Source organism: Sciurus vulgaris, assembly GCF_902686455.1.
Source record: "Sciurus vulgaris genome assembly, chromosome: 16".
Taxonomy (NCBI): domain Eukaryota; kingdom Metazoa; phylum Chordata; class Mammalia; order Rodentia; family Sciuridae; genus Sciurus; species Sciurus vulgaris.
The window spans coordinates 8407856-8431899 of record NC_136477.1 but is presented as its reverse complement, the minus strand read 5'-3'; the positions used below and the strand labels follow the sequence as shown (position 1 = coordinate 8431899).

The 24044-nt window shown below is 38.4% G+C and overlaps 1 protein-coding gene and 1 pseudogene across 2 annotated transcripts in view; one reads left to right on the top strand and one right to left on the bottom strand.

The window, feature by feature from the left end:
• LOC306646107 (olfactory receptor 7E24-like) overlaps window positions 1-24044 on the top strand; it is a 69668-nt pseudogene that overhangs the window by 33159 nt on the left and 12465 nt on the right. The gene's annotated exons all lie outside the window — the stretch shown is intronic.
• On the bottom strand, window positions 11464-12423 carry LOC306646387 (olfactory receptor 7E24-like; the record flags this gene model as incomplete). The annotated part of the gene is made up of 1 exon (XM_079115036.1): window positions 11464-12423. The coding sequence occupies exon 1, from the start codon at window positions 12412-12414 to the stop codon at window positions 11464-11466; it is 951 nt and encodes a 316-aa protein (XP_078971162.1). The 5' UTR covers window positions 12415-12423.

The window sequence follows — 24044 nt, the reverse complement described above, 5'->3', positions numbered from 1 at the left end:
ATTGGTGAAAGTATGAGAATAGGCAAGGTTAATAAATTGAGAAGGGGAACAGAAGAACTTCAAATGTTCCATGTCTTTAAAGTTGGGAAATTGTAATGAAATTAAGTTGTATATCTGGGAGTTCAAAATGATTGTGTAGTTCAGTAATGCTTGCACATTTTGGGGGGCAAAAAGGCTTAGAGTAAGGTAACTAAAAACCAGGTACCTAGCAGAAGTGAAGTGTTCCCACCTGAATTCGATACTCCTTCAGCACTTTTCTCAGTGTGAAAGACACAATCCTAGAACTCTTGCATCATTGGTGTCTGTGTTATTCTCTTCCTTGAAAACACACATCCTTAAGTGACTCTGGAATGAGCAATGTTAGAACAAGAACATCACACTAACAAGGCCATCATCACGGCAAAGTGCAGTTCTCTCTTCAAGGGCAGCAGAGAATAAGGAACCTCCTTCCCACTTAAAAAATTCAGTGTCATTAAAGAAAATTTAAAAGCTGTCAAATATACCCAGTTTTATTCTAAGACAATGGCACAAACTTTGTTCATTAGGATATTTATAAGTACTGTGCTAGTGTAGGCACTCCATTATTTGAACACTAAATTAAATTTGACAGTTGATAGTCAAAAGCATCCTATGTAACAGATTAAAATGAAGTTTTTCAACGTTCTCATATGTCAAGATTATCCCCATTTATGAATATAGATTCCACTCAAATTCTGCTTGCCTTTTAAAAATTATATAACAAGCAGGAACAATTGGCCCCACCTGCAGTCACAGGTCCTCAGGAGGCTGAGTCAGTCAGATCTCAAGTTTGAGGACAATCTGGGTAAATTAATGAACTCTGGTCTTAAAATTTTAAACGATCTGGGGAGGTCGCACAATGGCAGATCTCTTGCCTAGCATGCACAAGACTGATATTGATACCCAGTTTCAAACACAAAAACTATGAATATGTCATTCCTAACCCTCTGAAGAATTTCAAATTCTGATGCATATGATTTTGCTAAATACACAAAATCTATGACATTACTAACCACAAATGTGGCATTAATACACAATGCTTCTTTCATTCAAGGTTTAAATTATAATGCAATATTATGAAATTCTTTTAAAACTTTTTAAATTATTTAGCAGTTTCTTTGTCCAATGACACTATCTCAGTAATGCATTTTGTAGGAGGACATCTCCATGAGTTCTTTCATTCCTCAGGTCTGTAGTGGAGTATGATATGTAATGGGGGTGGGGGGAGTGGAGAGTGAGAGAAGAATGGGGGAACTTTAGAATATATAGAAAGAAATGAGAAGGAGGGGTGTATGAAAAATGGTGGAATGAGACAGACATCATTACCCTATGTACATGTATGATTACATGAATGGTATGAATCTAAATCATGTACAACCATAGAAATTAAATTATGTACCCCATTTGTGTATAATGATTCAAAATGAAGTCTGTAAAAAGTTAAAAGCTAAATAAAAATAATACATATTAAAATATATATTATATATTAAAATATATTATATAATAATATTATATGTTAATATGATAATAATATAATTAATATAATAATATTATATATAAATATGTTTTCAAATGGGGGAAATATATATATTAAAAATATATATTTTAATATATAATATATAATATATTTAATAATATATATTTTTATATATATAATAAATATATATAATATATATATTTTATATATTTATATATATATTAAAAAAATAGTGCATCACGATAAAGTGGGTTTTATCCCAGGGATGCAAGGTTGGTTCAACATCCAGAAATCAATAAATGTAATTCACCATACCAACAGACTTAAAGTCAAGAATCACATGATTATTTCAATAGATGTAGAAAAAGCATTTGATAAAATACAGCATCCCTTCATGCTCAAAACACTAGAAAAAATCGGGATAGTGGGAACATTCCTTAACAGTGTAAAGGCCATCTATTCTAAGCTCATGATCAATATCATTCTAAATGGTGAAAAACTGAAAACATTCGCCCTAAAAACTGGAACAAGGCAGGGATGCCCTCTTTCACCACTTCTGTTCAACATTATCCTCGAAACTCTAGCCAGAGCAATTAGACAGACCAAAGAAATTAAAAGGATACGATTAGAAAAAGAAATCAAACGATCCCTATTTGCTGATGACATGATTATATATTTAGAGGAACCAGGAAATTCCACCAAAAAGCTTTTAGAATTCATAAGTGAATTCAGTAAAGTAGCAAGTTATAAGATCCATGCTAATAAATCTAATGCATTTTTATACATACATGATGAATCTTCAGAAAGAGAAGTTAGGAAAACTACCCCATTCATAATAACCTCGAAAAAAATAAACACTTGGGAATCAATCTCACAAAAGAGGTGAAAGACCTCTACAATAAGAACTACAGAACACTAATGAAAGAAATTAAAGAAAACCTTAGAAGATGGAAAGATCTCCCATGTTCTTGGATAGGAAGAATTAATATTGTCAAAATGGCCATACTACCAAAAGTGCTACACAGATTCAATACAATTCCAACTAAAATTTCAATGACATACTTCACAAAAATATAGCAAACAATCATGAAATTCATGTGGAAGAATAAGAAAACCAGAATAGCTAAAGCAATCCTTAGCAAGAAGAGTGAAACAGGGGGTATCGCAATACCAGATCTTCAACTCTACTACAAAGCAATGGTAACAAAAATGGCATAGTATTGGTACCAAAATAGAAAGGTAGATCAATGGTTCAGAATAGAGGACAAGGACACAAACCCAAATAAATACAATTTTCTCATACTAGGCAAAGGTGCCAAAAATATGCAATGGAGAAAAGATAGTCTCTTCAACAAATGGTGCTGGGAAAACTGGAAATCCATATGCAGCAGAATGAAACTAAACCCATATCTCTCTCCCTGCATAAAACTCAACTCACAATGGATCAAGGACCTTGGAATCAGACCAGAGATCCTTCATCTTATAGAAGAAAAGTAGGTCCAAATCTTCAACATGTCGTCTTAGGATCAGACTTCCTTAGCAGAACTCCCATAGCAAAAGAAATGAAAGCAAGAATCAATAACTGGGATAGATTCAAAGTAAAATGCTTTCTCTCAGCAAAGGAAACTATCAGCAAAACGAAGAGAGAGCCTACAGAGTGGGAGAATATCTTTGCCACTCATACTTCAGATAGAGCACTAATTTCCAGAATATATAAAGAACTCAAAAAACTCTACACCAAGAATACAAATAATCCAGTCAACAAATGGGCTAAGGTAATGAACAGACACTTCACCAAAGAAGATCTACAAGCAATCAACAGATATATGAAAAAATGTTCAACATCTTGAGTAATAAGTGAAATACAAATCAAAACTACCCTATGATTCCAACTTACCCCAATTAGAATGGTGATTATGAAGAATACAAGCAACAATAGGTGTTGGAGAGGAGTAGGGAGCCCCACTCGTACATTACTGGTGGGGCTGCAAATTAGTACAGCCACTCTGGAAAGCAGTGTGGAGATTCCTCAGAAAGTTTGGAATGGAAGAACCATTTGACCCAGCTATCCCACTCCTTGGCCTATTCCCAAAGGACTTAAAATCAGCATACTACAGAGATACAGCCACATCAATGTTCATAGCTGCTCAATTCACAATAGCCAGATTGTGGAACCAACCTAGATGTCCTTCAGTTGATGAGTGGATAAAGAGACGGTGGTATATATGTATGTATGTATATATATATATATATATATACACACACACAATGGAATATTACTCAGCCGTAAGAATAATAAAATTATAGCATTTGCAGGCAAATGGATGAAATTGGAGAATATCATGCTAAGTGAGATAAACCAATCTCAAAATCTAAAGGACGAATGATGATCTCACTGATAAGCAGATGATAACACATAATTGGGTCTGGGAGGGGGACAAGAATGGAGGAAGGAGGGACTATATAGAGGAAAAAAAGGGGTGGGATGGGTGGGGGAGGAGGGAAAAATAACAGAATGAATCAAACGCCATTACCCTAGGTAAATGTATGTGTACACAATGGTATGCCTCTACTTCATATACAGACAGAGAAACAACATGTATCCCATTTGTTTATAATAAAAATAAATTTTAAAAAATAAGAAGAAATTTGATGTTACAGATTGGTGAGCTTTTGAGCAACACAAATATTTCCTACAGAGCACCAAGGTCTGGAACAATATGAAACTGTAATTTGTCCCCTTCCAAGCTGTAAGATTTACCTGATGCCTTCTCTTATTGGCTTTTTTAACCCATTAAAGTCACTGCTCTGACTTTGAGCAGCTGATGATGTAGATGTGCTTAGAGAATTATAAGACCCATGGTACAGATGCCATATACAGATAATATAGATGCTGGTCTCTAGCTCTATGAGACATTCCTGAAAGGCCCAAATTACAGACAGAAAAACATCAAGTTTCATGAGGCCACACTGATTATGGACAGAATTTGTGGGCCAAAAATATTATCTTCAGTATTTAAAGAGAAATTTACTTTTGATGCCTCTTCTGTGCCTCTAAGATACAGACTCTGGGCAATTACAAATGAATTAGTCATTCTCTTCAAATACACAATGTACATTTATAGTAGGAGAAAAATGAAATGTCCTGCTCCAGAAATAGGAGAAATTTTTCTTCTGATGAAAGGGTATATTAATTGAGTGGTATGAATATTAACTTTATCATTGTTAGTGGAAATGGTATCTAATTTTGATTTCTCTTATTCATGTATTCACTATCTATTGATGGCATAAGGAGCATCCACATAATCCAAGGTCACCTCAGTACCAGTGCTGAGCTTGGGCTATCAACACCCTGCACTGGGTTTAAGAAATGAACATGGGTCTCCACAAGGGGACACACTAAATTTTTCATTGGCTTCTCACTATCAGAAATTTGAAGCAGAGCATACACATCTAGATTTTAATCACATAAACATGACAGGGCTTTCTTTTTTCTAGCTGTTTCCAGCTTCCTGAGTAGGAATGGAATGCAGCCCTGACTTCCTGACTCTTTGAGGATGGTGGGCTGAGTAGAAGTCATCAGGAGGATGTGGACAGCTGTGAGGATCTCCTGGACCAGGGCAAGAGTCAGTCTGCACTGAATGTCACTTGTCTGCCTCTCCTGTGGTCTTTGCCTGTGTTCTCTGACTGTGCTTCCCACAGTCGGTGGTTGGTGTCACGCCCTGCTCTGTCCTGTGATCTAGCAGGAGGCCACCAAAGGAGTGAGCAAGTGGTCTCTTCATGAGGGACAGGAAATGAAAGGAACATTTGAATTGTCAAGGGGACTCCCTGCCAGGTTTTCAGAGCAAGTTGCCCTTGTCTATAATCAGACAGGATGGTGAAAACTGAAATCACACTTTCCTACCTAAAATCCTCATGAAATTTACTAAAATTCAATATCATAGTAATATATTCACTTTTAGCAACAGAAAAGTGATACAGATCTCTTGTTAACAAGTTACAGAGAATACAGAACTAGTGCCTGGGATCCTTAAAGCTCTCAGGAGAGCTCATGTTGCTGTAGTTGGTGTCTTCCTCCTCCTCATTCCAGTTGTCCACTTCCTAATCTTCTGTGGTGCTATATTCCAGGGTGGAAGGACCCACTGTCTCCTCTCAGGGGTGAGCTGTCTATGGGAAGTGGAACCATTGTGGGAGAAAAGAAAAGCAGTAAATAAGAGCTCCGAGACTCACCACCACCAAGAGCAGAGAATGCACAGTCCCCACAGCTGAACTATGGCACCTTGGTGTCCTCTCCTCTGGCTGCACCAACGATGAGGAATCCAGGCTTCCCCTCCTCCCTTCACCACCTCCCTTGGCACTGACTGGGTAGCACTGGGCCTCTGCTGGGTCAGGACCAAGGGCTGAGATCTGGCGCTTCCCCTCTGCTGAATCTTTAGTTGAGGTTTGGTCTGAGTCCTCAGGGTTGAGATGAATACCTTGTGAGGCAGAAACTTCCCAGTTCAGACAGCCATGGAGGAAGGAGATGCACCTATGGATTCAACTGGACTGAGCCATGATACAGGAGAGCTGGAGGCAGAGGATGTGTGCTGACTGTTCTGTGACCTTGGAGCCTCCATGAACAGAGCTCACAATTAGCCAGGCTGGGTCACATTCTTCATCTCTCTAAGGACCTTCGAACATTAGCAGAGGAACAACAACTGAAGGAATTGAGTGTCCCCTGAGGAGTATTGTCTCTTCCTTTACTAAGCTGGAAATTGTGGGCAATATTTACTTATTTCCTGTCATTTTTATTGCCATCTATTAACCTACTCATTATTGGGGTTCAGCGTGGTATTTCCCTCCATGCACACAGTGCACGTTGATCCCCATCCAACCATCATTCTAGTATCCCCATACCTGTGCACCTTCCCCAGTTCCTAGCAATCACTGCTCTACATGCAGGTTGACTTTGCTCACTTTCCAGATGTGAGAGAGAATATGCAGTACTGACCTTGCTGTGTCTGTGTTTTTATTTTTTATTTTATTGGTTTATTTTTTTAAATAACAATTTTCATTTTGCTTCCATTGCTCATTGAGGCAAAATTTGCCCAACATGTGCTTTTGACCATTTTCAGTGAGCACAGTTCCATGACGTTCTGACATTCACATTGTGGTGCAATCATGCACACCACCCGTCCCCAGAAATATTTCATCCTTCTGAACTGAATAGTTGCACTGCATTCAAAATATCACCCTCTTTCTCCCTGACCCTAGGTATCTCCATCCTACTATGAAGCATGAGGAGGAATTCAAGATATCAGGCAGAAAAAAATATTCTGGATATACATAAATGTATGTATATATGAATGACTCTGTGTATGTGAGATTTCTCTCCTTTGATGAAATACCTGAGGAGAACTAAAAATTTAACAGTAATAGGAGGAAATATTTATTTTTGTTCACTGTTTGAGAAGTTTCAGTGCATGGCTAGTGGCCCTGTGGTGAGGCAGAACACTAAGAGTGAGGAGGTATGGGGGAGGAAATCTTCTCCCTCATGACATTAGAAATCTGTGTGTGTGTGTGTGTGTGTGTGTGTGTGTGTGTGTGTGTGTCTAAGAAACAGAGATAAAGAGAGGAGTGAGTGGGAAGGCAGTTATTAATATCAAGGACATAATTTGAAGATAACTCATGATAACATTTTACATAAGAAGTACATGCTATTAAATATTTATGTTTCAATTAAATGCTTTTCAAAACTGGTAGATTTTTTTGACAGTTATAGCAGATAATATTATGGCCCCATTTCTAAATGTCAGGAGGTATCAAAAACAGTTGTTCTTAACTGGGTTAAAAAAAGTGCATCACAAATTTCACATGTAGAATGCAGCAAAGTGAAATTAAACCCTTATCTCTCACCCTGCCCAAAACTCAACTCAAAGTGGATTAAGGACCTAGGTATTAAACTAGACACCTTGCATCTACTAGAAGAAAATGTACACCCAAATCTTTCATGTTGTCTTAAGAACTTAATTCCTTAACAGGACTCCTAAAACACCAGAAGTAAAATCAAGAATCAATAAATGGGGTGGAATCAAATTAGAAAGTGTCTTCACAACTAAGAAAAAAATCAAGAGAGAGCCTACAGAATGGGAGAAGACCTCTACCACCTGCATCTCAGAGAGTGCATTAAGCTCCAGGATATACAAAGTACTCAAAAAACTTAACACCATAAAAACAAACAACCCAATCAATAAAAGGGCAAGTGGATTGAACAGACACTTCACGGAAGCAGAAATATGATGTCAGCCAATATATGAAAAATATTCAACATCTGTACCAATTAGCAAAATGCAAATCAAAACAACAGAGATTACACATTGTTGCTGGATTACAATTGCCAACTGCAAATTGGTACAACCACTCTGGAAAGCCACATGGAGCTTCCAAAGAAAGCTTAGAATAGAAGGACCAAAGGACCTAGCAGTCCCATTTCCCTGCTTCAACCCAAAGGACATAGAATCAGCATACTACCGTGCTGCAGTCACATCAATGTTTATAGCAGCTCAATTCACAATAGCCAAGATATGGAACCATGCTAGGTGCCCTTCAAAGAGATGAAGGGATCAATAAAATATGGTGTCTATATGCTGTGGAATATTATTTAGCCATTGAAAGAATGAAATTCTAGGCTTTGTCAGTAAATGAATGGAATTGGAGAATATCATGGAAAGTGAAATAAGCCAATCCCAACAAACCAAAAGACAAATGTTCTCTCTGATATTTGGATGCTAATCCATAACAAGGGAGGGCAAGGAGGGGAAGCATAAAAGTTCACTGGATTAGACAATGGGAAATGAAGGGAAGATAAGGGAATGTGAATAGAAAAGAGAATAGAATGAATCGGACATAACTTTCCTATGCTCATGTATGAATACATGACCAATGTAACTCCACATCATTTTCAACCACAAGAAGGGGATCAAAATTAAAATGGGTTGAACCCCATGTATGTATAATATGTCAAAATACACCCTACATTCATGTATATCTAAAATATCAAATAAAAAATGCCTCATTATGACCTACATCCTCTTGCCCTTCATATATACATCAAAACATTTCTGAGGTATATTCAGCAATAATACTTTCAGGATCACCAACCAAGAAATTTCATTTTGACTAGGGAATCTTGTTTCCACTAGGCTTCAGGAGAGAACACACTGCTCTGGAATGAGGTCAGGAATTGAGCACTGGAGCCTCCTGTCCCTGGACAGTTGTAATATGCAGCAAGTGTGCATCTCTCCACAGCTACGTGCAGACTGCATGGGAAGCTAAACATATGGGTAATATACTTATCACCCATCTATTCAATAAGTGTGCAGCTAGTCACTTAGAATTCAAAATATATATAGTCATTATATATTTTTTCCAAGTAAAGAGTTCCTTCCTTATGCAAATTGGGAGTGTATTGATAAATTCAATTGTGAAGAGGCACAGGGACCTGGAATGATCTAAGACTGTAAAACATAAATAGAGTGTAATCTCTGTATAAATGCATTCCACTGTCATGTACAACTAATTAGAACAAATAAAGTTTTAAAAAACTAAAAAACAGTGAAACAGAAAAAAAAAAAAGTGTAAAATGTCCCTCTGCCAAATTAATAGGGTTTCTCCACTTCTACACTTTTTTTACTTATTTTTTTTCTATTTTAAATAAACAGTACATTTTGCTGTAATCTTTGAATAATCAAATGTATATTTTGTAAAGCTGAGTTATAGAACCTAATGAGCATAAAGTGACCAGAAAGAAGAGGCCATTTTATATTTGTTTTCTATTGAATGATCCCGAAAAGGATGGAATTGGACACAGGAAAATACCAAATACTTTGAGGCCATATGGATTGTGCCAATTTTTTAACCAATTTTTCTAAGTGTCTATTTTATGCATAAAGTAGGTTTTATTTTTCAGACTTTTTGTGTGCCAAGCAAGGTATAGGAAATAGGGTCTAGAAGAGGAAATGAAGTAGCTATAGTTATTCCTGTCCAAATACACAGCGTGTACATATGTAAGGATAGACTGCTATGTGCTGTTACAAAGATAGGGTAAGAGTAATATAAAATCACAGGATGCTTTAGTTGAACAGTATGAAGTTTAGAGATATTGATCAATATAATTATAATATCTAACTTTTATTTTGGGCTAACTTTATACATAATCACTTATTAGTCACATAGAGAGCACTCATTTATCTTTAATCTTACCCAATATTGTAGTACAAAGTAAAAATCAATTCAGATTAAAAAGCTGCATCTCACATATACTAACCACCTACTCATATTCAAGATGGTCATTCAGAGAATACATTTCATACACTAAACTTCCTACCATTGAAAAGTCGAAGCCAATGTCCAAAGTTCTAAATCAAAAGCAAATCTAAGAAATCTTTCCAAATTCCAGCCAACTTGGAGTAGCAGTGGTATAAAATCCTGACTTTAATGTCTTCTTCAGAATGGAGAAGCCTGGTTATAACATTTTAAAAGGCATTGAATGACTTGGAGGACTTCCTGGAGTAGGGAGAGGGAGACCGGTGCTGATGGTGGTGTGTTTACTCCTCTGTGATAGTAGCCTGGAGTTGTTCCAGGAGGTGCCAAACTTCTCTCCCCACTGATGTGCAAATTACCCTAAAAAGGATTATTTGGAGAAAAGGGATTTCTTTGTAGGGATATGTAAGTGACATAGCTGGTTGTGTTGCAAAGCAGAAAACTGCAGAATTCTTTACTCAGATTACAAGATGAACACATCTATAATCAGACAGATCATGCAAACAGGTCTCCTTTATTTTCTACCAAGCAACCTGGCATAATGAACCTAAAAATTCTGTGTTCCTTTCTTTTCTGGAGAAAAATAATGATATAGATGCTAAAATTTAGGAGTTTATGCAAATGAAATGACAGGAATTGCTATACAGCACGTATCTCAGATACTGGCACTTAGGAATTCCCTCAAGATAAGCTCAAGACTTCATGGTACTGTCACTCTTCCCTGTCCTCAGATTTATTTTCATACTCCTTTGCTGTGCATTGGGAACAGTTTGCTGAACCCCACATTATGGTTTTATGGATGAACTGTCGGAAGGGAGTAGAACCAGGGGGGGCAGGAGCCAGGAAACAGGAGTCCAAGGAACCATCATAACAAATATCCATGGTTCACAACTCATAACTGAAATCGGCATCTCCTCATTTCGAGGCCCAAACATTCATCTTAGTCTTCATGATGAGAAAAAGGGGTTCAGACCACCCTTTCTCCATGCATTGTCCCACTTGTCACTGGATGCTGCTTCTCTTCTGGACAATGAACATTGAGAATGATTTTGATATCCATCCCAAGACAGGTGCACAGTGAAGAGTGAACCTCTATCCTAGCAACTAACATCAGTACAGGGAAGGAGGGGACCTTCCTGATACAGAAAGCCATGGGTGAAAGGACACACATGTGTCACCCTGAAACTGAATGACTGGAAGCAAGGCTATTTATTCACTATCGTAAGACCATGGGGACTCAAAATACAGAACTCAGAATTAATCATATAGGTCCACAATGTCCCAGTCTCAGAAGACTTCTTATAATAGTGGATGATGAAGAGAAAATGAATGTGTGTAATGTATTTGGGCTCTTTTTTAACTCAGGAGAAAGCTTACATGTAGTATTAACTATTTTGTTGCCTTTTTTCCCTCAAGATCCATGTGCTTCTTAGGGTCAAAATTACAGTGGTAACATGCAGATAAGAGTAAGTTATCACTTTACTCATGGTTAAGTGCACCATCAGTGCACTAATTACCTCTCCCAGAATTTTAATTTCCTAAACTAAAAATGTGCAACCACCTAAAAACACCTGTGCTTTCTGTCTTTTCCCATCCCTGGAAACCACCTTTCTACTCTAAAGACATCATCCTTGAAGTTAATGTGATAATGAGGCTGGATTTAATCTCTAAATGTTTACTTGTGCTGCATTTCCAGAATATGTTCCAAATGTATGCCACAGGACCTGAGATTGCACCATTCTCCTGTGCAGCCTCCTCAGGGCACCTTTAATGTCCTTGTTACTCAGGCTGTAGACAAAGGGGTTCAGCATGGGGGTGACCATAGTGTACATCACTGAGGCCACTGCACCATTCCTGGTGAAAGATGACTGATCTGATAAAAGGTACACTCCGATGCCTGTTCCATAAAATAAGCAAACAATGGAGAGGTGAGACCCACAGGTGGAGAAGGCTTTGTACTTCCCACTGGATGAAGGGATTCTCAGAATGGTGGAAACAATTTTATAATAAGAGAAACAGATCCCTGAGAGAGGAAGAAAACCATAGAAGGCACCAACAAAACACATGACTATATTTTTGGTAAGGGTATCAGAACAAGAAAGACTGAGCATCTGAGAGGGGTCACAGAAGAAATTAGCAATTTCAACACTCTTGGAATTGGTAAATGGTAATCCCACCAAATTGTGCAGCAGGGATTCCAAAAGGCCCAAGAAAAAAGACACCAAAACTAAGAGGCCACAGAAGCGAGGGTTCATGATGGTTGGATAATGCAGTGGCTGACAGATGGCCACAAAGCGGTCATAGGCCATCACAGTCAGAAGCATGTCATCCATACATCCAAAAATGAGAAAAAGAGACATCTGAGTCAGGCAGCCCACATAGGAAATGGCTCTGCTGTGAGTTTGGATGTTCGCCAGCATCTTTGACACTGTGGTGGAAATGAAGCAGATGTCAGCCAAGGACAGGTTGGAGAGGAAGAAGTACATGGGGGTGCGGAGGTGGGAGTCAGAGCTGACAGCCAGAATGATGAGCAGGTTCCCAAGCACTGTGACCAGGTACATGGACAGGAACAGTCCAAGGAGGATGGGCTGCAGGTCTGGGTCCTCTGAGAGTTCCATGAGATAGAATTCTGAGGCAAGAGATAGATTTTGTGCTTCTATTCTGCTTGGACAACTTTTGAAAAAAATAAAGTTGAAAAAGGGAACCAATAAATGTCAAGCACTCAAACAATGACACCAATTCCTTTGATTGTAACTGTTTAAAACACTATATAAAAGCTAGGAATGTATTAGCTGAATACTTACTTAATGTTTTTGTTCATATCAGAAAGCATGTTACCACCCAGGAGAAAGTCAGCTTCTTGTCTTTTCATATATCCCTTTGTGGTTATTGATATCCTCACTCAAATTTTACTTGTATATTTTAAATTATTCATACAAAATTTTTATCATTAGCTTTGGTGGCTCTCACCATTTGTCAGTGCATTTAAACACAGACACACAACCACTGGTATTACAGACCTCAAACGTGTCCTCTCTGTGCCCCACATGTCAGTGGAAAAACAGAAAAGAAATGCTGGAACATACTTTGGGGTTCAATGTTTTATGCATATAATTTGTGTCAGTCCCTTGAAACTCCCATTAAATGTCTAGTGAGGAAGACAGGCATTTGCTTAAAAAAAATCATTTCTTAATGTCCTGTGAATAACACCTCATTGTTTTTCTGACCTTAAACTCTCCCATACATGGTTGAGGACTATAGAACCAGGGAAAACCCCAAGCCTGTGTAAGTCCTTCCTTCTTACACCATTTAATAGACTTTCACATCAATATCTCTGTACTTGGATGCGATTCTCTTACCTCAGCTATTTGGAGGCCATTCAGGGTTACTATTTTTAAGGAAACACCATGATGTATTTCAGAAAAAAAAAATTCAAAAGTGAAAATTAGAAGAAATGTGATGAATATTCTTTGACCATTTACTCGTGTCCAAAATGAAGATGATAATTTCTTAGCTTATAGTATTATTGTAACACTGTTATTAAAATCTTTGCTATATTACAATCTCCTTTACCACTAAACATAGCTGTGATTGTTTTCAAACATTTTTGATCTTTTCCTACACCAGGGTTGAGACCCAGGGCCTTAGAAGTTTTGCTAGCACCTAGAAAAGACTCCATTAATACAACCTACAAGTCCTACTTCATGTATTAAAAAACAACATTTAGCAATATGGATTTCAGAACTGGTAATTTATAGGAATTTGAATTGTCAGCTACAAAATTTCACTTCCTGTCTTCTCTGCAGGAATCCATTCTAATGCTCATGTGCTCTGCAAAAGAAACAGCTCTTATGGCACAGTAGATACATTATAAAACATTTTTATTCACTTTTAGCACTGGGGACAGAAGCTCCAACCTTGGGCATATTTTCAATGCCTTCACACTGAGCTGAAGTCCCATTCCAATGTGGGTATGATTAGTATTAGATATATGCATGTCAGTACTGATTTGTATGTCCATAAGCAGTTTTCTTTAAGACTTACCTAAAAACTTCCCCAAATTATATATATTTTATACAACATAAGTCCTATGCCCCTCAAATGGACTAAGTCACATAGTCATGCAGATTTAAGTATTTCTGTGAAGTACATGCACTACGTCACATGATTGAAATGATGCATATCATATCCTGAGGGAGGAAAAGCAAAAAAAAAAAAAAAAAAAATACAAATAAAAATTGAAGTCCTTATGTCTCTTTCCATATCAAAGAAATAAAAATGTCCAGGTGATATGGGCATGGAGTTATTTTCATTCCATTAGTTGCGTGCTCCATTTCACTATTACCTATGTTTGGTGTCTCAGTAAAAATTATTTCTAGTCAAATACAACCTATAACTTTTAGGGAATAAAGTAAAATGTGTACAAAATAAAATAATACTGCCGATGTATGTTTCATAATAATCCTGATGTGATGATTAACCAAGAAATGTCATCTTGCACAGGGAATAATATTTTTAGTTTTTATTTCAGTAGAGGACACAGCACACTGAGACAGGAGTCAGAACATCCACATTACAGTCCTGGCTCTCTGACCTGCTAATATAAGTGGAATGTGTGCAAAATTGTCCACCTCTCAGGGTGCATACTGCTTAACACAAATGGAGATGAAAGCACCAACATCTTCCACATACAAAACATATAAGACACAACTGGATCCTAATAAACATTTGGCCATTGTATTCCTTTTTCATGTAAAGAATTCAATCCTTATGTAAATAATGAGTTTATTGATAAAAACATCTGCAATAGCCTAGCAAATACTGAAATGCTGTGACTCCAAAGTGTGCGTCAGAAAGTAAAGATGACTTGGCCACATCTCTTTATTCCTCAACATCTCTGCCATAATTTCCGAATAACTGAATAACGTAGATGTTTGTGTGACCACCATACAAACTCAAGCAAGAGCTGTTGTTTCTTGTGTCCTGTTTGTTGTGACATTCCTGAAATGGATAAAAGTGCAGAGAGGAGAGTACCAAGCCTGTTGAAGCCACACTGATTACAGACAAGCTCTAGAAACAAGGAAGAGTCCATTCAATGTTTAACAGAGATATTTAAAATTTGTGAAGACTCCTGTCTCCTAAGCAAGGGTCATGCTCTGGGAATCAGGAAAGAAAGGGGATTAGGCATTCCTCTCCAAACACACATCATATGTTTATGTAAAGGTAAAATAATATGTTCTGTTACAGAAATAGGAAAACAGTGATTTCAAATGAAAGGACATTTGAGCTGAATGGTATTGATGAATGTAAGCTTAACTGTATCATTACTAATCCTAGGTGTGTTTCACTGTTATTTTGTATGCCCATCACACGTTAATCAGATAAGGAGCACTATTTTCTGTTTTGTACTTAATCAATCCAGTTACAAAAAAAAAAAAAAAAGAAATTATCTCAGCAGACAATGTTGAGCATGAGAGTACTACCTTGCCCTGAGCCACAGACACTACTGTTGAAGCAACAGATTCAGAATGAACTTAGATTTAATTGCACCGACATTTTTCATTGCTTCCACAAATCATAAAATTTTAAGTAGATAAAACAAACGTCCAAAACCCAGAGAAACTTGAGCAACATATTTAAACTGTGAAATACCCTCAGTAGGAAGAAAACCAGCACTTACTGTATCTCTTCTTTTGTGATTGAGGGGACAGAACACAAGAGTGGAAATGCGTGTGGAGAGCTGCAAGGAGACCCAGGAGTGGTCAGGAGGGAATCTGTGCTGGGTAATCCTGTGCCTGCTCCTCCAAGGACCTTGCCCGTGACCCTGAGCTGTCCTTGCTGTACGTGATGTGGCAGATACCAGACACAGCTCTCCACTCTGTTCTGCCAGGACTCACAGTGGAAGTGCCCCTGAACCAGGGCTCCAGTGGAGGACATGGTGCTCTGAGAGGAGAGTCAGGAAGGAGGGACAGGGATGTGAATTGCCTTCTTGGGTTCATTAGTGGATCACTTGCCATGATCCTCCTGAAAGGTGCCTTGTGTCTGTAATCAGTCAGACTCATTCAAACTCTCCTCATTTTTCTGACTTCTCTACCTAGTCATAGTTATAAAACATTGCTGTCCTCCTTCCTTCCCTGGAAAATGTAGGCACTAGTACTTTGGGAAGACTCTGAGAGGACTGAAATGACAAGCTACACTGGCCCCGCAGCCCAGAGCCTGGCATGCAGGAATCCCTGGAACGCGGGTGATGATGCCATGGTGACTGGGTCCTGGTCTTCACCGTCATCGTCTTCGTGATGACTTTGCAGAGTTAGGCAACAGACTGGGGGCCCAGTACTTTCATGTTGCGAAGTGTCCAGCAAGTATGACAAGTTTGGGAGAAATGCAAGGCTTTCAATGAGGTACCTGGAATCCTGAGGACACAACAGCACACAAACCACACACTCTTCAGAGCTGGATTTTTGCCCCTCACTGTCCCCCATGTTGCTACCCACTTCCTCAACCAGTCCTGACAGAGAGGAGACAGTATGTCTGAGGGGCCTTCCTGCACCCATCTTCTCCCTGGTCACTTACTGGTTTAAGCTGCTCCTCTGCTGGGTCATGACCAAGGTGTGCAGATCCATTACAGTTCCCCTGCCTCATGCTCCCTGAAGCCTCCTGCTCTGTCCTCGGCCTTGGTATAAATACAGTGTCAGACATGAGCTTCCCCGGCAGACAGCCCTGGGAGGAGGAGACAGAGGCGTGGGTCCCCCTGGGTGGGAACCTTCAAGCTGAAACCTCTAGGCACAGACTCATCACTTACCAGGTGACCTTGGAGGTTCAACACACACAGGTCACAATTAACCAAAATGGTCTAGGTCACAAAAATCTCTAAGGACATTTAATATTAACAGGGGAAGAAAGAAGAGGAAAGGAAGGCCCAGCAAAGTTTTGGGTTCATTCTCTACCCAGGAGGACATTCTGTCTGCTCTGCACTGTGTTTCTTTCTTTTATTTTCTAAGATTCACTTCTATTTTATTTCCATTTTATTAACATGAAATATATCTAACATTAATTACCATTTTTACCTTTTTAAGTGCACCATCAATTTGTGTGGATTACATTCACCTTGCTCTGCAGCAATCACCAACACCCATTTCCAGAAATATTTGTCTTCCCAAACTGAGACTTGGAATCCATTTAAAATACCCATATTCCTGAACCCTCCAAGTCATGGAGATGACTGTTCTACTATGAAACATTATAAGTAAATATACGTATAAATCTATAAAAATAACATGAAAAGGAGGTAGGGTTTGTAGGTCTATAGGTTTAGTTTTGATGCCACTCCCAGCCTACGTACACCCTCAGGATTTTTTCCCATGGTGACAAACCCAAACTTCTGAGCATTCTTTCCTGGATGATTTCCATTTTTCATGCCCTTCTCTGCACAACTAGGTTAGAGCATCATCTGAACAATCGTGGAAAACTCATAGTATTAGAGGTAACAATTCCATGATCACAGTGAAAAGCAGCCTTTTTAAAACTAAGAGAACACATAAAATAAATTTCATTATTACCTACTTAAGGAAAAATTCATTCAAAGTAAAGGTATTTTAAGCAGCAAAATATACTTTATTTTACTTTTAGACAGTGGTAAAATTTCTTTTGACTTGGAATAATTGTGAACACCCTATAAGCACGTGGACTGCCTTCCTAAACAAGCAGTCTAAGCTGAAGGCTCATGATCAGCAATCACTGTTATGTGACACAAAAACCTACTGTGAGTTTATATATATAGTAGAGTTTTCTGATTGCCCTCCTTTGTGAGTGTAAGTGGGTACCACAATTTGTTTTTCGTTCTTTAGCAGCATTTAATATGTAAGTACTGTCCCTGGCATTTGTGGATATCAAGGTTTCAAAAGAAAATGATTTAAATGTACCTAATATATGAAATTGTGAATTGTAAAGGAGACTTTATTAATAGACTACATCAATGAGTATAAGTATTGTAATGTGAAAACTGCCTTTGAAATGTGTTATGCAGGTTTATGCATATACCAGCATTTGATCCATTTCAATTCCCAGTAACTTCACTCTCTTTCCTGTCCATCCCTTTGAATCTCCTTTCTCTGCTCCACTATTTTCCTTGTTAGTTTCATGAGATCCCCTTTCAGTTTCTTGTTTTGTCCTTGCTAGGACACAAAACGGACTATTTGAATCTTGACTTTCCTTTGCCATGTTTTTATTAGTGCATTAAAGTTATACACAGGAGTCAGTTCATTTGGATGTATTCATAAATATATATATATAATATAACAATATGCTGTATTTCAGTACCCAATAGTTCCGCTTCTCTTCCTTACTCCTTCTCCTTATCTCTTCCTGTCCTCTGATAGTATCCTTTCTTTTAATTTACTGTTTTTTAATAGGTGCATTTTCATTAGACATAAAAGTGGAACTCACTGTGATACATCCATCTACATATCCAGTGTTTCTGAACCCAAGCAATAAGGATTACCCTCCTAATCTCATTTTTTTATATTTATGAAAATTTTTCCATGATATTTCTATAATTGAATGTTATAGGTAATTTTCCATAAAAGCATGTCCCTTGTAAACAAGACAGAGATGCAAGAAGGTACTATTTTACCTCATATCTGGGTCTGTCAGACAACTCTGGAAAGGAAGAAGACACAGGCATGAATGTTGGAAGGCAGGGTTCCTGTACCTCATGTTCTGTTTCTGTGCCCAAAGAGGAGTCTAACAGCATTTTCAGAGAGTGTGCCTAGACCTCTCTGCATCTGAGACCCCAGGACCTCTTCTCAAAACTTTCTGACGGTTGAGAAACAGTTAAAATATTCTTTGCATTGAATCCAGAGGATGATGATTTTATGTGCAAAGCATCAGAAAGTCTGATGCTTTTTCAAGCCAAGTATAACCTCTGGGTAGCCTGAAATGAAGGGCTCATCATTTCTTTCTAAATATTTAGTGTTTATTTCATGAGGACAAAAATGAAATATTGCACTAGGGAACTAGCAGAGCCAGAACACACTGTCACAGGATATTTAAGTCCATAATACATCATTAGTCCTGTGATTATTAGCAATATTTCTGACTGTGCCCTTATTTTACATTTTCATCACACAATGCACACCTACTATCTTTCATACTCAATGCAGTTGTATCAATTACACATCAAACACACAACAGTGCTGAATCTTAGAGATGCTAACCTGTCATGTGTCTTAGAACAGTAAGTAGACCCAGCAGGGTTGCACATAAAATTGCCATCCTCTGGATTCAATGCAATGAATATTTTAATTGTTTATCAACTGTCAGAAAGGTTTGAGAAGAGGTTCTGGGGTCTCAGATGCAGAGAGTTCTAGGCACTCCATATAACCATTTCCAGACTCCTGAGCAGGAATGGAATTAGCCTCTCCTTTACAATTTCAATCCTCCGTTTACAAGAATAGAGGAAGATGCAGAGAGCACAAGGCTTCCTTGGATTGGGAGCCAGAGAGACAGCTCTGTGCTGGATTATTGTGCCTCTACCCCTTCTGTCATCTTTGCATGTCATATGTAGGAATCTTTCCCACAGCAGAGGCCACAAGTGCCTCTCAGTGCTCTCTCCTGTGACCTGTTAGAAACCTCAAAACCATGGAGAGCAAGGGGTCCCTTCAGGGAAGACAGGGAAGAGATGGTTGGCTGGATTTTTATGGGAGGACCTACCAGGACCTACCTATTCAAGCATCAAATTTCAAACCAGTTTTGAGTCTTTTCTACCTGTGTACCTTACTTAACATACAAATATGCCCTCTTTCTTTCTATGTACAATCATCAAAATTTGGCCAAAGAAGAAGCAGCAACACCACTCCTGCTGTGGAGAAGCCATGAATAATACTTCATGATGTTGTGCTTGCTGTCAACCCTCCTCATTCTTATCCTCTACTTCACAAACCCTTTGGAGTGCTCACAAAACAGTGTAGAAGGATACAAATTTCCCTAACATGGATGAAATTTAAGGGAAGCAGATCCAGTGTGGGAGGGAAGCAAAATTCTCAATGACATTTCCACAACAAAGTACAAAATGTTCACATTCCACATGGTTTAAATCTGGCTTAATGGTGACCTTCCAACATGTTGTTCCAAGTATTATTTTGTCCTGATGGGAAGGAAACAAAACTTTTGACAATCCATCCCTGATACATCCTCTCCCTCAGTGATTTCTGAATTACACTGAGCCTCTGCAGAGTCGTGACCAAGGACCAAGAATAAACACCAGTCCCTCCACCCAGTGCCTAAAGAAAGCTCGGGCTCTGTCCTTAGGACTGAGGTGAATACAGTGAAGGTTATGAGATGGAGTCAATCATGGAGAGGAGATAGATGCATGGTTCTGTGGACCTGAACCACCAGGCTGAGCCCTGACTACTGTAAGAGCTTGGAGGCTCCCTGCACAGAGCTCATAATTAGCCAAAATGTTCCCTGTTATCTCAGTTACTAGGGATGTCCTAATATTAGTGGAGGACAAAGAAGAGACAAGGTGACCACAGAGTGTTTTGGCTCTTCTAGTAGCAAGCAAGAATCATGTGTACTCTTTGCTTCTTTCTCAGTTTATTGGCACATATGATTTGTATAGAACAGTGGATTTCATACTGGATTTTAAGTGCATAAAACTTAATTGGTTCAATACTGTTCCCCAGCATCTCCCTTTATCCTCACTTGATACACTTTTCCTGATCCTATTCAACTACCCAAATGCTTTTCCTTGTATGTTAATGACATCCTTTCTTAATCTTTTGCCCTCTTCCTTCCACATATGAGAGAAATCCTACAACACTGGTCTTTCTGTGTCTGACAGACGTTTTTGCTTAACATGATACTATCTAGTTCCATTCATTTTCCTGCAAATGACATAATTTCATTCTTCTTTATGCCTGAATAAAACTTCATTGTGTGTGCATATATATGTATATATACATGTATATGTATCACTATATATGTGTACCTGTGTTAGTATATTATATTGTCCATATCCATTCATGCATTGAGGGATATCTAGGCTTAATCCACAATGTGGATATTTATGATTATTTTACAAATATTCACTTCTGTCATGTATTCAATTTTTCATTTTATTTTCATTCTTAATTTTGGTAAAAAAAAATAATGGATGAAAAAAACTTACCACTTTAACTATTTTTAAGTGCATCTTTGTGTGACAATACATTTGTGTTGTTTTGGAATTATTACCATCCTGCATTTGCATTAAATTTTCCTCTTCCCACCTGAGGGTGGGACTTTCAGAATGGGGGAAACAATCTTACAGTAAGAGAAAAGATCCCTGAGGTGGGAATAATACCAAATATGGCACCAAAAATTAAATAACTGTGATATTGGTGAAGGTATGAGAATAGGCAAGGTTAATAAATTGAGAAAGGGGACAAAAGAAATTCAAAATTTCCACATCCTTAAAGTTGGTAAATGGTAACAGAATCCAGTTGTGCATCTGGGAGTCAAAAATGCTAAATAAAAAAGACTCCAAAACTAAGAAACCACAGAGGCACAGGCTCACAATGACTGAGTGATGTGGTGGGTGACAGGTGACCCTAAACCTTTCATAGGCCATCACAATCAGAAGCATGCCATCCATACAGACAAAAATGGCAAAAAGAGACATCTGTATCAGGCAACCCATGTAGGAGATGACTCTGCTGTGGTTTAGGAGGTTCACAATCATCTTTGGGACCATGGTGGAAATGAAACCCCCATCAGCCAAGGACAGATTGGCGAGGAAGAAGTACATGGGGGTGTGGAGGTGGGAGTCAGAGCTGACAGCCAACATGATGAGCAGCTTCCCAAACTCTGTGACCAGGTACCTGGACAAGAGCAATCCAAAGAGGAGGGGCTGCAAGTCTGGATCCTCTGAAAGGCCCCTGAGTTGGAATTCTGTGACATGTGTTGGATTGTTTGGTTCAGTACTGCTTGCACACCTTTTGGGGAATAAAAGGCTTAGAATAAGGTAACTCAAAATCAGGTACACAGCACAATTGAAGGGTTCACACCTGAATTCAATACATTTGCAGCCCTTTTCTCAGTGTGACAAACCCAATCCTAGATCTCTTGAATGATTGACTTCTGTGTTACTCTCTTCCTTGGAAACACACATCCTTTAGAGGCACTGAAATGAGCAATGTTAGACCAAGCACATCACACTAACAAGGCCTTGGTCACGGCAAAGTACAGCACTGTCTTCAAAGGCAGCAGAGAATAAGGAACATCCTTCCCATTTAAAAAATACAGTGTCATTAAAGGAAATAAGAAACTGTTAAATATACCCAATTTTATTCTCAGACATTGGCACAAATGTTCTTTTTTTTTTTTTTTTTTTTTTTTTTTTTTTTTTTTTATTGTAAACAAATGGGATACATGTTGTTTCTCTGTTTGTACATGGCGTAAAGGCATACCATTTGTGTAATCATAAATTTACCTAGAGCAATGTTGTTTGATTCATTCTGTTATTTTTTTCCCTTCCCCCCACCCCTCCCACCCCTCTTTACCCTCTATACAGTAGTTCCTTCCTCTATACTTGCCCCCCTCCCTAACCCTAACTCTAACCCTTCCCTCCCCCCCATTATGTGTCAACCTCCACTTATTAGCGATATCATTCGTCCTTTGGCTTTTTGAGATTGGCTTATCTCACTTAGCATGATATCTCCAATTTCATCCATTTGCCTGCAAATGTCATAATTTTATCATTCTTTATGGCTGAGTAATATTCCATAGTATATATATACCACAGTTTCTTTTATCCACTCATCAATTGAAGGGCATCTAGGTTGGTTCCACAGTCTAGCTATTGTGAATTGAGCAGCTATGAACATTGATGTGGCTGTATTTCTGTAGTATGCAGATTTTAAGTCCTTTGGGTATAGGCCAAGGAGTGGGATAGCTGGGTCAAATGGTGGTTCCATTCCAAGTTTTCTAAGGAATCTCCACACTGCTTTCCATAGCGGCTGCACTAATTTGCAGCCCCACCAGCAGTGTATGAGTGTACCTTTCTCCCCACATCCTCGCCAACACCTGTTGTTGCTCGTATTCTTGATAATCGCCATTCTAATTGGGGTGAGATGGAACCTTAGGGTGGTTTTTGATTTGCATTTCTCTTATTACTAGAGATGTTGAACATTTTTCCATATGTTTGTTGATTGCTTGTAGATCTTCTTCTGTGAAGTGTCTATTCATTTCCTTAGCCCATTTGTTGACTGGACTGTTTGAATTCTTGGAGTAGAGTTTTTTGAGTTCTTTATAGATTCTGGAGATTAGTGCTCTATCTGAAGTATGATTGGCAAAGATATTCTCCCACTCTGTAGGCTCTTTCTTCGCATTGCTGATAGTTTCCTTTGCTGAGAGAAAGCTTTTTAGTTTGAATCTATCCCAGTGGTTGATTCTAGCTTTATTTCTTGTGCTATGGGAGTCCTGTTAAGGAAGTCTGGTCCTAGACCAACAAGATGAAGATTTGGACCTACTTTTTCTTCTATAATCTGCAGGGTCTCTGGTCTGATTCTGAGGTCCTTAATCCATTTTGAGTTTAGTTTCGTGCATGGTGAGAGATATGGGTTTAGTTTCATTCTGTTGCATATGGATTTCCAATTCTCCCAGCACCATTTGTTGAAGAGGCTATCTTTTCTCCATTGCATATTTTTGGCCCCTTTGTCTAGTATGAGAAAATTGTATTTATTTGGGTTTGTGTCCGTGTCCTCTATTCTGTACCATTGATCTACCTTTCTATTTTGGTACCAATACCATGCCGTTTTTGTTACTATTGCTTTGTAGTAGAGTTGAAGATCTGGTATTGCAATACCCCCTGTTTCACTCTTCCTGCTAAGGATTGCTTTAGCTATTCTGGGTTTCTTATTCTTCCAGATGAATTTCATAATTGCCTGCTCTATTTCTGTAAGGTACGTCATTGGGATTTTAATTGGAATTGCATTGAATTTGTATAGCACTTTAGGTAGTATGGCCATTTTGACAATATTAATTCTTCCTATCCAAGAACATGGAAGATCTTTCCATCTTCTAAGGTGTTCTTTAATTTCTTTCTTTAGTGTTGTATAGTTCTCATTGTAGAGGTCTTTCACCTCTTTTGTGAGATTGATTCCCAAGTATTTTATTTTTTTCGAGGCTATTGTGAATGGGGTAGTTTTCCTAATTTCTCTTTCTGAAGATTCATCACTTATGTATAAAAATGCGTTGGATTTATGGGCAT